Source organism: Nerophis lumbriciformis, linkage group LG38, assembly GCF_033978685.3.
Source record: "Nerophis lumbriciformis linkage group LG38, RoL_Nlum_v2.1, whole genome shotgun sequence".
In the NCBI taxonomy this organism is placed as follows: Eukaryota; Metazoa; Chordata; class Actinopteri; order Syngnathiformes; family Syngnathidae; genus Nerophis; species Nerophis lumbriciformis.
In genome coordinates this window covers 9,996,576-10,013,928 of record NC_084585.2, presented here as the reverse complement: position 1 = coordinate 10,013,928, position 17,353 = coordinate 9,996,576, and the positions used below count along the sequence as shown (strand labels likewise).

The 17,353-nt window shown below is 42.4% G+C and overlaps 1 protein-coding gene across 1 annotated transcript in view; it reads right to left on the bottom strand.

Annotated features, from left to right (window-relative positions):
* LOC133578108 (aldehyde oxidase 1-like) overlaps positions 1–13,089 on the bottom strand; it is a 37,852-nt gene extending 24,763 nt beyond the window's left edge. Inside the window, exons 1-8 of the mRNA XM_072912630.1 lie at positions 13,014–13,089; positions 12,814–12,910; positions 8,906–9,014; positions 7,952–8,078; positions 7,771–7,832; positions 7,653–7,697; positions 7,132–7,142; positions 1,514–1,526 (exon numbers count right to left, since the gene is read on the bottom strand). Of these exons, the coding sequence (XP_072768731.1) occupies positions 1,514–1,526; positions 7,132–7,142; positions 7,653–7,697; positions 7,771–7,832; positions 7,952–8,078; positions 8,906–9,014; positions 12,814–12,910; positions 13,014–13,089 (540 nt within the window). The remainder of the gene's footprint in view (positions 1–1,513; positions 1,527–7,131; positions 7,143–7,652; positions 7,698–7,770; positions 7,833–7,951; positions 8,079–8,905; positions 9,015–12,813; positions 12,911–13,013) is intronic.
* Positions 13,090–17,353: the final 4,264 nt, after the last annotated feature.

Sequence of the window (17,353 nt, the reverse complement as noted above, 5' to 3'; positions counted from 1 at the left end):
GCTTCCCTGGACTGCTGACATCAACTCCAAAACTGGACAGATCAGCTTTCAGGAAAAGAGCGCGGATGAGGGTATGTCTACAGAATATATTAATTGATGAAAATTGGGCTGTCTGCACTCTCAAAGTGCATATTGTTGCCAAATGTATTTCATATGCTAGAAACCTAGTTCATAGTTGTTAGTTTCCTTTAATGCCAAACAAACACATACCAATCGTTGGTTAGAAGGCGATCGCCGAATTCGTCCTCGCTTTCTCCCGTGTCGCTGGCTGTCGTGTCGTTTTCGTCGGTTTCGCTTGCATACGGTTCAAACCGATATGGCTCAATAGCTTCAGTTTCTTCTTCAATTTCGTTTTCGCTACCTGCCTCCACACTATGGAGGAAACCATCCGTTTCAATACATTCGTAATCTGTTGAATCGCTTAAGCCGCTGAAATCCGAGTCTGAATCCGAGCTAATGTCGCTATAGCTTGCTGTTCTTTCCGCCATGTTTGTTTGTGTTGGCTTCACTGTGTGACGTCACAGGAAAATGGACGGGTGATTATATTGATGGTTAAAATCAGGCACTTTGAAGCTTTTTTTTAGGGATATTGCGTGATTGGTCAAATTTTTTAAAAAACGTCGAAAAATATAATAAGCCACTGGGAACTGATTTTTAATGGTTTTAACCATTCTGAAATTGTGATAATGTTCCCCTTTAACATACAATTTGGATGATACTACACATTTTGGTCTCATTCCAATACTAAGTAGTTAGAGGGTCATACATTGGTCATAAATAATGTTCTCCTGTGTCAAGGGACTTATTTCATGGGTTTTTTCAACAATAAAAAAGACAAAAGATTTTGTGATAATAAAAGAATATCAATGTAATCATTGCAGTATTGACTATATAAGGTTCTTGTACTTGGCATTGTTATAGTCAATGTCTGTGTATGTAGAGTTGTGACCCACTCATGGCATTTGTTTTCATTCAGGAGCACTATCCATCCATCCATCCATCTTCTTCCGCTTATCCGAGGTCGGGTCGCGGGGGCAGCAGCCTAAGCAGGGAAGCCCAGACTTCCCTCTCCCCAGCCACTTCGTCCAGCTCTTCCTGTGGGACCCCGAGGCGTTCCCAGGCCAGCCGGGAGACATAGTCTTCCCAACGTGTCCTGGGTCTACCCCGCGGCCTCCTACCGGTCGGACGTGCCCTAAACACCTCCCTAGGGAGGCGTTCGGGTGGCATCCTGACCAGATGCCCGAACCACCTCATCTGGCTCCTCTCGATGTAGAGGAGCAGCGGCTTTACTTTGAGCTCCCCCCGGATGGCAGAGCTTCTCACCCTATCTCTAAGGGAGAGCCCCGCCACCCGGCGGAGGAAACTCATTTGGGCCGCTTGTACCCGTGATCTTGTCCTTTCGGTCATAACCCAAAGCTCATGACCATAGGTGAGGATGGGAACGTAGATCGACCGGTAAATTGAGAGCTTTGCCTTCCGGCTCAGCTCCTTCTTCACCACAACAGATCGATACAGCGTCCGCATTACTGAAGACGCCGCACCGATCCGCCTGTCGATCTCATGATCCACTCTTCCCTCACTCGTGAACAAGACTCCGAGGTACTTGAACTCCTCCACTTGGGGCAGGGTCTCCTCCCCAACCCGGAGATGGCACTTCACCCTTTTCCGGGCGAGAACCATGGACTCGGACTTGGAGGTGCTGATTCTCATCCCAGTCGCTTCACACTCGGCTGCGAACCGATCCAGTGAGAGCTGAAGATCCTGGCCAGATGAAGCCATCAGGACCACATCATCTGCAAAAAGCAGAGACCTAATCCTGCAGCCACCAAACCAGATCCCCTCAACGCCTTGACTGCGCCTAGAAATTCTGTCCATAAAAGTTATGAACAGAATCGGTGACAAAGGGCAGCCTTGGCGGAGTCCAACCCTCACTGGAAATGTGTCCGACTTACTGCCGGCAATGCGGACCAAGCTCTGACACTGAGCATACAGGGAGCGGACTGCCACAATCAGACAGTCCGATACCCCATACTCTCTGAGCACTCCCCACAGGACTTCCCGAGGGACACGGTCGAATGCCTTCTCCAAGTCCACAAAACACATGTAGACTGGTTGGGCAAACTCCCATGCACCCTCAAGGACCCTGCCGAGAGTATAGAGCTGGTCCACAGTTCCACGACCAGGACGAAAACCACACTGTTCCTCCTGAATCCGAGGTTCGACTATCCGGCGTAGCCTCCTCTCCAGTACACCTGAATAGACCTTACCGGGAAGGCTGAGGAGTGTGATCCCACGATAGTTAGAGCACACCCTCCGGTTCCCCTTCTTAAAGAGGAACCGCTAGTGAAGTGAATTGATTAACTCATATTATGTTCTACATATGGTGAATGTCTATTTTCAACTTGGAGAAAGTTGTTACATGTCACGACTTGGACGTGGTGTGGTTTACGGCGTGGATGGTTTTCTCGGAATGCAAGTGAACTGGACCGGACATGGCGTGAAGGTAAAGACATGTTTTAATTCTACTAAAAAAGTGCAAACAAAAGGCGCGCACAAAGCGGAGAACAAACTTGGCTAAGAAAACAAAAACTAGCACAAAGGAAGAACTATGAACATAAAAACGAAAACACTTACTGTGACATGAAAATAGCAGCATGAACTATGACATGGCATGAAACAGTAAACATGACATGAAGTCGCGTGCAGAGTACGCGTAGACGGAGTGAACAGAGTGATGACGCCAGGTCGACTACCCGGCAACTATGGCTTAAATAATAGTGACGTGATTGACAACAGGTGCGTGAGTCCGAACACATGACAGGTGAAAACTAATGGGTCGGCATGGTAACTGAAACAATGGAGCGTAAACAGAAACTAAAAGTGTCCAAAAACCAAACAGAACATAGCCAAACAAAACATGATTAAAAGACATGACATTACATCATACTTGCCAACCCACCCGGATTATCCGGGAGACTCCCGAAATTCAGCGCCTCTCCCGAAAACCTCCCGGGACAAATTTTCTCCCGAAAATCTCCCGAAATTCAGGTGGACTCAGGTCCATGCGGACCTGAGTCCGCTTTCCCACAAAATAAACAGCGTACCTGCCCAATCACGTTATAACTGTAGAATGATCGAGGGCGAGTTCTTGGTTTCTTATGTGGGTTTATTGTTAGGCAGTTTCATTAACGTCCTCCCAGACCCAGCGCGGCAACAACACACAACAACGGCAGTCACGTCTACCGTAAAGCAGTTTGTCTGCCGTAAACAGCAATGTTGTGACACTCTTAAACAGGACAATACTGCCATCTAGTGCATTTGATGAAAGCACTTTTGTGCGTGGCACACAGCAATGCATCATCAGCATGGTTAGAAAAATAGTGACAGAAAATAGAACAAGGATGGACAATTCAACCCTTAACTCAACAATGAGTAGATGAGTGTTATCTGTGTGTATATGTGTAAATAAATGAACACTGAAATTCAAGTATTTATTATATATATATATATATATATATATATATATATATATAATAAAAGAAATATATATTTATAGTTAGAATTCACTGAAAGTCAAGTATTTCTTGTATATATATATATATATGTATATGTATATATATATATATATATATATATATATATATATATATATATATATATATATATATATATATATATATATATATATAATATGAAATACTTGACTTAGTGAATTCTAGCTGTAAATATACTCCTCCCCTCTTAACCACGCCCCGCCCCCAACCACGCCCCCCACCCCACCCCCCACCTCCCGAAATCGGAGGTCTCAAGGTTGGCAAGTATGCATTACATTGCTGACCAATCAATCCAATCCACTTTATTTATATAGCACATTTAAACAACAAAAATGTTTCCAAAGTGCTGCACAACAATATTAAAAACAGTTAGTTTCCACCAAATTAATATAACCAAATTATTCAGAAGTACAGTTGTTTATTACTGCAAACTACTCCTGCAGTTATTCTAATCATGTAATAGGAACAACATACTCCTAAAAAAGCTTAAAAACACTAATAGTTGCATACTTATCAGCATAATGGAGTTATAATGGCATTTGTTGTGTACAAATGTCAAGTAGTGTATTTAGATAGTGAGTTTGGTTTACAGTAGACCCCTGGCTGCTTATTTGTGGTTTGACATTCACTCCCCAGCATATTTTTTGTTGTTGTTTCCTTTTTTTAATTGGTTGCCAAGTAAGTTTTGTTTATTATTGCCACAGTTAGTGTTTTTTTTGTTGTTCATAGTTTTTGCCTTTGTGCAAGTGTTTGGTTTCATAGTTTGTTCTCCGCCATTGTGCGCGCCTTTTGTTTACTTCCTTTTTTTGTAGTTCTAGTGTTTCAATAAAAAAATGTACTTACATTCCCGTCTCGCCCGAGCCAACTTTCCGTTGCATCCCAGAAAAACTAAACCCCAGGACCAAGTCTTGACAATCTATACCTTTGGCCATTCTAAGACAGTCATTTCCAGGAGTTATCTCACCCTCTGGGACGTTTTACTAATGTTTTTTGATGTTGTAAAAATGTGTACAATGAATATTACATTTCAACACTTCTGTCAACGAAGATTTGCGTCAGCCTGCGACACATGGTCATTTTGATAGTAGGCTAATATAGCTAATTAGCCACTTACATCATGTGTTGCCATCATTATAAGATTTATATAAGTCTTTTCATTTTTTGCGGCTCCAGACAGATTACTTTTTTGTATTTTTGGTCCAATATGGCTCTTTCAACATTATGGGTTACCACTCCTTCTTTGTCCACCAAATGTTTTATACTGTGCGTGAATGCACAAAGGTGAGCTTTGTTGATATTATTGACTTGTTATGGAGTGCTAATCAGGCATATTTCGTCACTGCATGACTGCAAGTTAATCAATGCTAACACGCTATTTAGTCTAACTGTATGTACATATTGCATCATTATGCCTTGTCCGTAGGTATATTTGAGCTCATTTAATGTATTTTACTTACGTTAATTTATATTTGCATGTCTGATGACACATTATCTGTATGTAATATTGGCTGCATTTCTGATAGATGTTTGCCATGTTGTTCCAGACCACAGCAAACGTTAGCCAGCTTGCAAAGATTGTAATAAATCCATTAGAAGAAGACAGCCTGCCGTTTCCTTTAACTTGGACACACACATCTACGTCATGTCTGTGTAATCATGTTTTGTTTTAAGTCATGTTTTGTTTAGTTATAGGACTCTTTGGTTTCTGTCTTTTCACTCCCTTGTCTTGTTTCCATGATTACCCCTTTAGTTTCACCTGTTCCACGTTTGGACTCATTGTGCACTCTTGATTGTCACCATAGCAACCCATTAGTTTTCACCTGTCACGTCACGCACCTGTTTCACGTTTTGAGTCACGCACCTGTTTTCGTTAATCATGTCTGTAGTATTTAAGTTCAGTGTTTTCAGTTTGTTCTTTCTGGTGACATCCCCACATTTATGCTCGACACATTTCTGATTCTTTTTCATGTCCATCGTTCACGCTGCTCCTTTTTTGTCCATGCCAAGTGAGTTTTGTTTATTATTGCCACAGTTAGTGTTTTTTTGTTGTTCATAGTTTTTGCCTTTGTGCAAGTGTTTGGTTTCATAGTTTGTTCTCCGCCATTGTGCGCGCCTTTTGTTTACTTCCTTTTTTTGTAGTTCTAGTGTTTCAATAAAAAAATGTACTTACATTCCCGTCTCGCCCGAGCCAACTTTTCGTTGCATCCCAGAAAAACTAAACCCCAGGACCAAGTCTTGACAATCCATACCTTTGGCCATTCTAAGACAGTCATTTCCAGGAGTTATCTCACCCTCTGAGACGTTTTACTAATGTTTTTTGATGTTGTAAAAATGTGTGCAATGAATATTACATTTCAACACTTCTGTCAACGAAGATTTGCGTCAGCCTGCGACACATGGTCATTTTGATAGTAGGCTAATATAGCTAATTAGCCAACTTACATCATGTGTTGCCATCATTATAAGATTTATATAAGTCTTTTCATTTTTTGCGGCTCCAGACAGATTACTTTTTTGTATTTTTGGTCCAATATGGCTCTTTCAACATTATGGGTTACCACTCCTTCTTTGTCCACCAAATGTTTTATACTGTGCGTGAATGCACAAAGGTGAGCTTTGTTGATATTATTGACTTGTTATGGAGTGCTAATCAGGCATATTTCGTCACTGCATGACTGCAAGTTAATCAATGCTAACACGCTATTTAGTCTAACTGTATGTACATATTGCATCATTATGCCTTGTCCGTAGGTATATTTGAGCTCATTTAATGTATTTTACTTATGTTAATTTATATTTGCATGTCTGATGACACATTATCTGTATGTAATATTGGCTGCATTTCTGATAGATGTTTGCCATGTTGTTCCAGACCACAGCAAACGTTAGCCAGCTTGCAAAGATTGTAATAAATCCATTAGAAGAAGACAGCCTGCCGTTTCCTTTAACTTGGACACACACATCTATGTCATGTCTGTGTAATCATGTTTTGTTTTAAGTCATGTTTTGTTTAGTTATAGGACTCTTTAGTTTCTGTCTTTTCACTCCCTTGTCTTGTTTCCATGATTACCCCATTAGTTTCACCTGTTCCACGTTTGGACTCATTGTACACTCTTGATTGTCACCATAGCAACCCATTAGTTTTCACCTGTCACATCATGCACCTGTTTCACGTTTTGAGTCACGCACCTGTTTTCGTTAATCATGTCTGTAGTATTTAAGTTCAGTGTTTTCAGTTTGTTCTTTCTGGTGACATCCCCACATTTATGCTCGACACATTTCTGACTCTTTTTCATGTCCATCGTTCACGCTGCTCCTTTTTTGTCCATGCCAAGTACGTTTTGTTTATTATTGCCACAGTTAGTGTTTTTTTGTTGTTCATAGTTTTTGCCTTTGTGCAAGTGTTTGGTTTCATAGTTTGTTCTCCGCCATTGTGCGCGCCTTTTGTTTACTTCCTTTTTTTGTAGTTCTAGTGTTTCAATAAAAAAATGTACTTACATTCCCGTCTCGCCCGAGCCAACTTTCCGTTGCATCCCAGAAAAACTAAACCCCAGGACCAAGTCTTGACAATCTATACCTTTGGCCATTCTAAGACAGTCATTTCCAGGAGTTATCTCACCCTCTGAGACGTTTTACTAATGTTTTTTGATGTTGTAAAAATGTGTACAATGAATATTACATTTCAACACTTCTGTCAACGAAGATTTGCGTCAGCCTGCGACACATGGTCATTTTGATAGTAGGCTAATATAGCTAATTAGCCACTTACATCATGTGTTGCCATCATTATAAGATTTATATAAGTCTTTTCATTTTTTGCGGCTCCAGACAGATTACTTTTTTGTATTTTTGGTCCAATATGGCTCTTTCAACATTATGGGTTGCCGACTCCTGGTCTATTTAATACCATAATACTGGAGAGAAAAAAATGGTTATTAGTCAATCCACATTAAGGAAGACATATCATGTTTGACGCCTGTTGAGATCTTAGATACACATGTACTGTAATAAATACAATTCCAAACAAAACTGTGTAAAAAAATGTCTCTCCTTACTCCCCAGGGTAAAATCTCAACTTACATCATATTTTTCTTCCACGCTGCAGCAGTTTTTCCCACTGTTGACTTGGCAGCAGTTGACTTCCTGCATGGATTGAGCATACTTTAGTTGAAGTACTTAAAAAATAGCTTAAAAACTGCAGAAGAAATCACTGCACTTGACAGAAGGTCCTGCAGCCGTCAACAATGGGCCGATATCCAGTGCAGCGGCACAGATTCCCTGAATCAGGAAAGCCAAGGTCAAGTCAAGTACGTTGAAACATAATTTGATCAATGCCTAATTCATGCAGTGAAGCTTTTGAAGGGTTGAAACAAAAATGCATGATATTCAAACGGTACCAGCCATGGCCTCGGTGATGTCATCTAGGCTGGGCTGAGGAGTGTTCCGCAGAAGGGTGTACATAGACATCACCATGCCTGGCGTGCAGAAGCCGCACTGGGAGCCATGCGCCTTCGCTATCCGCTCCTGGAAACACACCACGCACTGCTACTGACAAAACTCAAATCTCTCTCAACCACAGTCACGAGACTGCTAGCAAAATTGCGGTATTTTCCGGACTGTAAGACGCTACTTTTTTTCCCCCAAGCTTTGAACCCTGAGGTTTATACAAAGGTGCGGCTAATCTATGGAATTGTATTTGCTCACGGCTAAATTATGGAATGGATTAAAGGGGAACATTATCACCAGACCTATGTAAGCGTCAATATATACCTTGATGTTGCAGAAAAAAGACCATATATTTTTTTAACAGATTTCCGAACTCTAAATGGGTGAATTTTGGCGAATTAAACGCACCCTCAAGGACCCTGCCGAGAGTATAGAGCTGGTCCACAGTTCCACGACCAGGACGAAAACCACACTGTTCCTCCTGAATCCGAGGTTCGACTATCCGGCGTAGCCTCCTCTCCAGTACACCGGAATAGACCTTACCGGGAAGGCTGAGGAGTGTGATCCCACGATAGTTAGAACACACCCTCCGGTTCCCCTTCTTAAAGACAGGAACCACCACCCCGGTCTGCCAATCCAGAGGTACCGCCCCCGATGTCCACGCGATGCTGCAGACTACATTCAAGCAGTAAGAAGTAATATGCACGGCTGCAGCAAAGGACTCTGTGGCCTTGTTGGTTGGAAAAGTACCGAGATATACATAGATAGTTAACGATATACATACGGAGCCTTGCGTTTGGCAAACGTAAAGACTGCATGTTAAGTAGTGAGTCAATTCAAATCACAACATCAGCACACAATAGTAATATGGGAGTAGGTTCGCACACGGAGCATCCAGGTCTTACCTGGACAGGGTGGATCCTGGTCTTGGTACTCCCAACACCCTCAACGGTGGTAATGGCGGCTCCGTGAAGCTGGCAGAGTGGCATCAGGCAGGCATTGGCCGAGTAATGACTGAAATGTTGGTGAAGGTGCATTGAAGAAAACAATCATTTCTACAAGCTTCCATTAATGTGGCGTCCGTTTGAGACCCACAGCTTGTTTTCTGTTGGCCCGGGAACGGCCTGCATCAGAACTTCACAAAACATGACACTGAAAAGAAGTTTTTTTTTTCAGCCTAAGAAAAAAGTAATTGTTTTCAATACTTTAATCTAACAATAATTTTCTAAATATTGCAAATGAAAAACTTTAAAAAACAGTCTATTATCATAATTTCCTTTCATTGACTATTCAAAATATACATTAGCTACAACAGTGATTCTCCAACTGTGGTGATACGTGGGCTCCATCTAGTGGTATGCCAAAGATTTGATTCCTTATTTGAGTACTAAAAAATGTCCTATATTCAATCAATCAATGTTTATTTCTATAGCCCTAAATCACAAGTGTCTCAAAGGGCTGCACAAGCCACAACGACATCCTCGGCTCAGATCCCACATCAGGGCAAGGAAAAACTCAACCCAATGGGACAATGAGAAACCTTGGAGGGGACTGCAGGTGTGGGAACCCCCCCCTGGGCGATCGGTGCAATGGACGTTGAGTGGATCTAGCATAATATTGTGAGAGTCCAGTCCATAGTGGATCTAACATAATAGTGAGAGTCCAGTCCATAGTGGATCTAACATAATAGTGAGAGTCCAGTCCATAGTGGGGCCAGCAGGAGACCATCCCGAGCGGAGACAGGTCAGCAGCGCAGAGATGTCCCCAGCCGATGCACAGACGAGCGGTCCACCCCGGGTCCCGACTGTGGACAGCCAGCGCTTCATCCGTGGCCACCGAACCACTGCCCCTCCCTCCACGAAGGAGAGGGGGGCAGAGCAGAAAAGAAACGGCAGATCAACTGGTCTAAATGGGGGGTCTATTTAAAGGCTTGAGTATACAAATGAGTTTTAAGATGGGATATGGCACGGATTCGGTGACCACAGATGACGCACGAGCTGTCCAAAGTCGGGACCCAGGGTGGACCAGTCATCTGTGCATCAGTTGGGGACGTCTCTGCGCTGCTGACTTGTCTCCAATCAAGATGATCTCCTGCTGGCCCCACTATGGACTGGACTCTCACACTATTATGTTAGATCCACTATGGACTGGACTCTCACTATTATGTTATATCCACTATGGACTGGACTCTCACACTATTATATTAGATCCACTATGGACTGGACTCTCACTATTATGTTAGATCCACTATGGACTGGACTCTCACACTATTATGTTAGATCCACTATGGACTGGACTCTCACACTATTATGTTAGATCCACTATGGACTGGACTCTCACAATATTATGCTAGATCCACTATGGACTGGACTCGCACTATTATGTTAGATCCACTATGGACTGGACTCTCACAATATTATGTTAGATCCACTATGGACTGGATTCTCACACTATTATGTTAGATCCACTATGGACTGGACTCTCACAATATTATGCTAGATCCACTATGGACTGGACTCGCACTATTATGTTAGATCCACTATGGACTGGACTCTCACAATATTATGTTAGATCCACTATGGACTGGATTCTCACACTATTATGTTAGATCCACTATGGACTGGACTCTCACTATTATGTTAGATCCACTATGGACTGGACTCTCACTATTATGTTAGATCCACTATGGACTGGACTCTCACTATTATGTTAGATCCACTATGGACTGGACTCTCACTATTATGTTAGATCCACTATGGACTGGGCTCTCACACTATTATGTTATATCCACTATGGACTGGACTCTCACACTATTATATTAGATCCACTATGGACTGGACTCTCACTATTATGTTAGATCCACTATGGACTGGACTCTCACACTATTATGTTAGATCCACTATGGACTGGACTCACAATATTATGCTAGATCCACTATGGACTGGACTCTCACAATATTATGCTAGATCCACTATGGACTGGACTCTCACACTATTATGTTAGATCCACTATGGACTGGACTCTTACACTATTATGTTAGATTCACTATGGACTGGACTCTCACACTATTATGTTAGATCCACTATGGACTGGACTCTCACTATTATGTTAGATCCACTATGGACTGGACTCTCACACTATTATGTTAGATCCACTATGGACTGGACTCTCACAATATTATGCTAGATCCACTATGGACTGGACTCGCACTATTATGTTAGATCCACTATGGACTGGACTCTCACAATATTATGTTAGATCCACTATGGACTGGACTCTCACACTATTATGTTAGATCCACTATGGACTGGACTCTCACACTATTATGCTAGATCCTTTATGGACTAGACTCTCACTATTATGCTAGATCCACTATGGACTGGACTCTCACACTATTATGTTAGATCCACTATGGACTGGACTCTCACACTATTATGTTAGATCCACTATGGACTGGACTCTCACAATATTATGTTAGATCCACCATGGACTGGACTCTCACACTATTATGTTAGATCCACTATGGACTGGACTCTCACACTATTATGTTAGATCCACTATGGACTGGACTCTCACAATATTATGCTAGATCCACTATGGACTGGACTCTCACAATATTATGCTAGATCCACTATGGACTGGACTCTCACACTATTATGTTAGATCCACTATGGACTGGACTCTCACTATTATGTTAGATCCACTATGGACTGGACTCTCACAATATTATGTTAGATCCACTATGGACTGGACTCTCACACTATTATGTTAGATCTACTATGGACTGGACTCTCACTATTATGTTAGATCCACTATGGACTGGACTCTCTCACTATTATGTTAGATCCACTATGGACTGGACTCTCACACTATTATGTTAGATCCACTATGGACTGGACTCTCACAATACTATGCTAGATCCACTATGGACTCGACTCTCACTATTATGTTAGATCCACTATGGACTGGACTCTCACACTATTATGTTAGATCCACTATGGACTGGACTCTCACTATTATGTTAGATCCACTATGGACTGGACTCTCACTATTATGTTAGATCCACTATGGACTGGACTCTCACTATTATGTTAGATCCACTATGGACTGGATTCTCACAATATTATGTTAGATCCACTATGGACTGGACTCTCACACTATTATGTTAGATCCACTATGGACTGGACTCTCACAATATTATGCTAGATCCACTCGACGTCCATTGCACCGGTCGCCCAGGGTAGGGTCCCCACATCTGCGGTCCCCTCCAAGGTTTCTCATTGTCATCCCATTGGGTTGAGTTTTTCCTTGCCCTGATGTAGGATCTGAGCCGAGGATGTCGTTGTGGCTCGTGCAGCCCTTTGAGACACTCGTGATTTAGGGCTACATAAGTCAGGGGCGGCATGGCGAAGTGGGTAGAGCAACCGTGCCAGAAACCTGAGGGTTGCAGGTTCGCTCCCCGCCTCTTACCATCCAAAAATCGCTGCCGTTGTGTCCTTGGGCGGGACACTTCACCCTTTTCCCCCGGTGCCACTCACACCGGTGAATTGAATGATGAATGATAGGTGGTGGTCGGAGGGGCCGTTGGCGCAATTTGCAGCCACGCTTCCGTCAGTCTACCCCAGGGCAGCTGTGGCTATGAAAGTAGCTTACCACCACCAGGTGTGAATGATTGATGGGTTCTACATGTAAAGCGACTTTGGGTACTTAGAAAAGCGCTATATAAATCCCAGTTATTATTAATATTATTATTATTATAAGTAAACATTGATTGATGATTGATTGAAATACACTTCATCATCTTGAAGGATACACAATGGTTTTGTTTGAAGTTCGATAGCGTGACACCATCACGGTGCACGCACCGCAGCCTCCTCCTCCGCAGCCATATTTGGTTCCAGTTAACCTCACTGGTGTCACGGTAAGAAAAAAAAAACATGCATCAAAAAAGTGTAAGACACTTAAACAATTTGATCAGATGATCCTGTTTGCGGCTGTGAAGTGAAAGGATACACTTTTGTCTCAGGAAGGACAAGAGCGTGGTCTCAGGATCCACGTGCTCTTCAGTCACCTGTTGGTAAAGTAACATTAACTCCAGCATGCACCGAGATCAGCTCAAAACAATGTTAACCTGAGGTTATCTTCGCCCTACTTTTTGTATGATTTGGTTTTCGACAACCTTTTCCCCTGGTTTTCATATACTGTCTCAGGCCTAACAAACTGGTCCCTTTTCAGAATCAGAATCAGAATCAGAAGAGTTTTTATTGCCATTGTTTGAGAACGGGTTCACAAACTAGGAATTTTACTTGGCGCAATCGTGCAACATAAAACACATATAACACAGAATAGAATAACATGAGCTGTAACTGAGCTATCAGATCTTGTTATTGTTCATGTGTCTGATGGCCGAGGGGAAAAAACTGTTCGGGTGGCGGGAGTTGTGGGTCTGGATGGACCGTAGTCTCCTGCCTGAGGGGAGAGGGGAGAATAGTTTGTGTCCAGGGTGAGAAGAGTCAGCTGTGATCCGACCCACACGCCTCCTGGTCCTGGAGGAGAACAGGTCCTGGAAGGGTGGGAGTTTGCAACCAATAACCTTCTCAACAGCACGTACCATGCACTGCAGTCGGTGATGGAGGAGGTGAGGATGGACTCGATGATTGCTGAGTAAAACTGCACCAGCATCTCGGTCGGCACCTTCAGTTTTTTCAGCTGCCCCAGGAAGTACTTCCTCTGCTGGGCCTTCTTGATGAGGGAACTGATGGTCGGCTCCCACTTGAGGTCCTGGTTGATGGTGGTGCCCAGGAAACGGAAGGAGTCCACAATGGAGACGGGGGTGGGAGTGTCAATCAGGGTGAGGGGGGATAGTGGGGCTTTGACTTTCCTGAAATCCAAGATCCTCTCCACTGTTTCCTGGGCGTTCAGCTCCAGGTTGTTGAGGCTGCACCAAGACGCCAGCCGGTCCACCTCTCTCTTCTGTAGGCAAACTCGTGGCCATTCCCATGTATCATTCCACAAAATCAAGTGCCCAAATAAAGAATCCCACGCATTAATGACTTAGATTGCCATGTCATCTGCTGGTGTCGGTCCACTCTGTTTCCTGAGATCCAGGGTCAACGCAGCCGTCTACCAGCAAGTTTTAGAGCACTTCATGCTTCCTGCTGCTGACCTGCTCTATGGAGATGGAGATTTCAAGTTCCAACAGGGCTGGGCGCCTGCACACAGCGCAAAATCTACCGTGCCTGGTTTACGGACCATGGTATTTCTGTTCTAAATTGGCCCGCCAACTCCCCTGACCTTAGCCCCATAGAAAATCTGTGGGGTATTGTGAAAAGGAAGATGCAGAATGCCAGACCCAAAAACGCAGAAGAGTTGAAGGCCACTATCAGAGCAACCTGGGCTCTCATAACACCTGAGCAGTGCCAGAAACTCATCGACTCCATGCCACGCCGCATTAACGCAGTAATTGAGGCAAAAGGAGCTCCAACCAAGTATTGAGTATTGTACATGCTCATATTTTTCATTTTCATACTTTTCAGTTGGCCAACATTTCTAAAAATCCCTTTTTTGTATTAGCCTTAAGTAATATTCTAATTTTGTGACACACAGAATTTTGGATTTTCATTTGTTGCCACTTCAAATCATCAAAATTAAATGAAATAAACATTTGAATGCATCAGTCTGTGTGCAATGAATAAATATAATGTACAAGTTACACCTTTTGAATGCAATTACTGAAATAAATCAAGTTTTTCAAAATATTCTAATTTACTGGCTTTTACTTGTATATATATGAAAATATATATAGATGAAATACTTGACTTGGTGAATTCTAGCTGTAAATATACTCCTTCCCTCTTAGCCACGCCCTCAACCACGCCCCCGCCCCACCCCGACCATAGAGACCTCCCGAAATCGGAGGTCTCAAGGTTGGCAAGTATGTTCCTACATATCGAGGGCGGCATGTAAATATTCAAACACAGTGTTACTGTTCAAACGGTGTGCCCAAAAATAATAAATCGACCTGTTGAAAAAAACCTACCTTGCTTTTAATGACTATATAGGCCTACTATGCTACTGTTTTTTAATGTTTGCCATTATGATGGTACTTGAAGAGACATGTGTTTTCTGTGGTGGTACTTGGTGGAAAAAAGTTTGAGAACCACTAGTCTAGATGATATGTACTGAATATGCTTTATAGTACAAAACCCAAAACCAGTAAAGTCGGCATGTTGTGTAAATGGTAAATAAAAACAAAATACAATGATTTGCAAATCCTTTTCAACATATATTCAATTGAATAGACTGCAATCACATTATTTAAAATCTAGAATGAACTTTCACGAGCTCTGTGGCGAGAGAGCAGCTCACCAGCTGAGGTTGTCAATACAGCAGCATAAGGAAGTTGCCTCACTGTGATCAATGCAGTGTTTCCCACACATTCATTTATTTGTGGCGGCCCGCCACGAAAGAATTACGTCCGCCACAAATGGATTTTTCGGATTTTGACTCGCTCGACCGCTCATAAAAGCAATGGGACTGTCTGTGAATGTTGCTTGTAGTTACAACTCCGGTGCTGTAGGTGGCGGTAGCCTACTATGCATTGTAACTCCGCCAATAGCACTTAATTCACCTGGTGGGCCAGAAGAAGAAGAAGAAGAAGAAGAAGAAGAGGGACGGACGGACGGACGGGATAAAAATACGAGGGTAATATAAGTTATAGGTAGATAGGTTATAGCTGCATCGCTCGCGGCTCGTCATATATTTAACGTTAATCCGCGATTTCACCGAGCGTTTCACTGACGGTGAGCAGCCTGACGCTGCTTCATGCAAGTAGTAACAGTCACGTGTTTTCATACCGACGAGCTAACGTGTCCAGGTTATAACCCTGTTGTCAATAAACACACATGGACTCAAGCTAAAATGTCCACTGTCCACTGCAGCATGTGAATGCAATGAAAATAATAAAATCTGAGCCAACCAGCTGTTAAAATGTTGTCCAGGTTAATGTTTTGGCCATTAAAGGCCCTTCATTTCAAGATTTCAACTGTGATCGGGCTTTAAACAGGTGGCTGACCTGTTCAGATGATAATGTGAAATAGCATTTAATTTTACATGTATGCAATGCCATTTAAATGTAATTATAGATAATAATAATAATAATAATAATAATAATAATAATAATAATAAATACTGTGTAGTGTTGTAAATAGTCAACGGGAAGAATTTTAGTAAGATATAAGCCATGAGCACTACACAGCCAGAAAAAAACCTAGGCAGGACAAGTAAAAATATTGGGGCAAGTAGATTTGAGAAGTCGGGCAAGTAGAAAAAAACCTTAACGTTGAACCCTGCATGTGTTGAGCTGCTGCCGCTTAAGGTTAGACGGCACAGTACATAGAGCGGTTCTGCTCGTTAGTAATAAATTCTAATGTTGAATGTTCACTCCTTCACACAGATGAGTATAGAAAAATATTTTCAACGGCCGAAAAGGGCTCGACTTGGAGAGGAGGTAGGCCTACAGTCCGGACCACAGGTGCGACCTGTTCAGCAGCAGCAGGAGGAGGAGGAGGAGGTTGACTGACTGTGGCAGGACACCTCTGCCTCTGTTTCACTTCATGTTGCTGGTAAATAATATGGTTGTAGTAGTTGGCTAAAGGTAAATTATTTAGTATTCACTAATTAAAGGGGCAGAGCTTTAAGAGACATTTTAGCTTTTATATTTTATAAGATATATTTTTTGTAAGAACCACAATTAATAAATATATTTCAGTGAATCACTAATTGTTCAAATCTGTATATAAATATGTACATAAAATGTTGTAATTATATTCCAACTCCGCGTTCTTCTTGGTCATCGCCGCTGCCGCCGCCACTCCCCGACCACACCACCACAAATAGATGCCTGTCCTGTGGGAAACACTGCAATGCCCCGCTAAATGTAGATCCTTAACGTATAATAACATCACTAATATTTGGGTAATATTCAGGTCACAAAAAATATGCGTAGTATTGTTAGCAGCTTTGGTATGTTTATTTATTGGGTTTTATGGTGGAAATAAACGCAATAGACGCAATGATGGCATGGCTCTCATTGGCTCCATATTCAGCTGACCTATTTATGAGTTAGAATGCATAAAAAAAAAAAGACAAATGTCTTCTTGTCTCACGTAAGGATTGTGAATTACAAGAAAAACAGAGAGGTTGACCGTTATGCTCCATCCTCCCCCACTCCCTCTCCACTCATCACCGTCTTCGCCAACCCGTCTTTAACAAAGGTAAAAGTGATGTCAAATATTCATTCATCCATTTTATTAGTTTTTTTCCACGTTTGGACTCATTGTGCACTCTTGTTT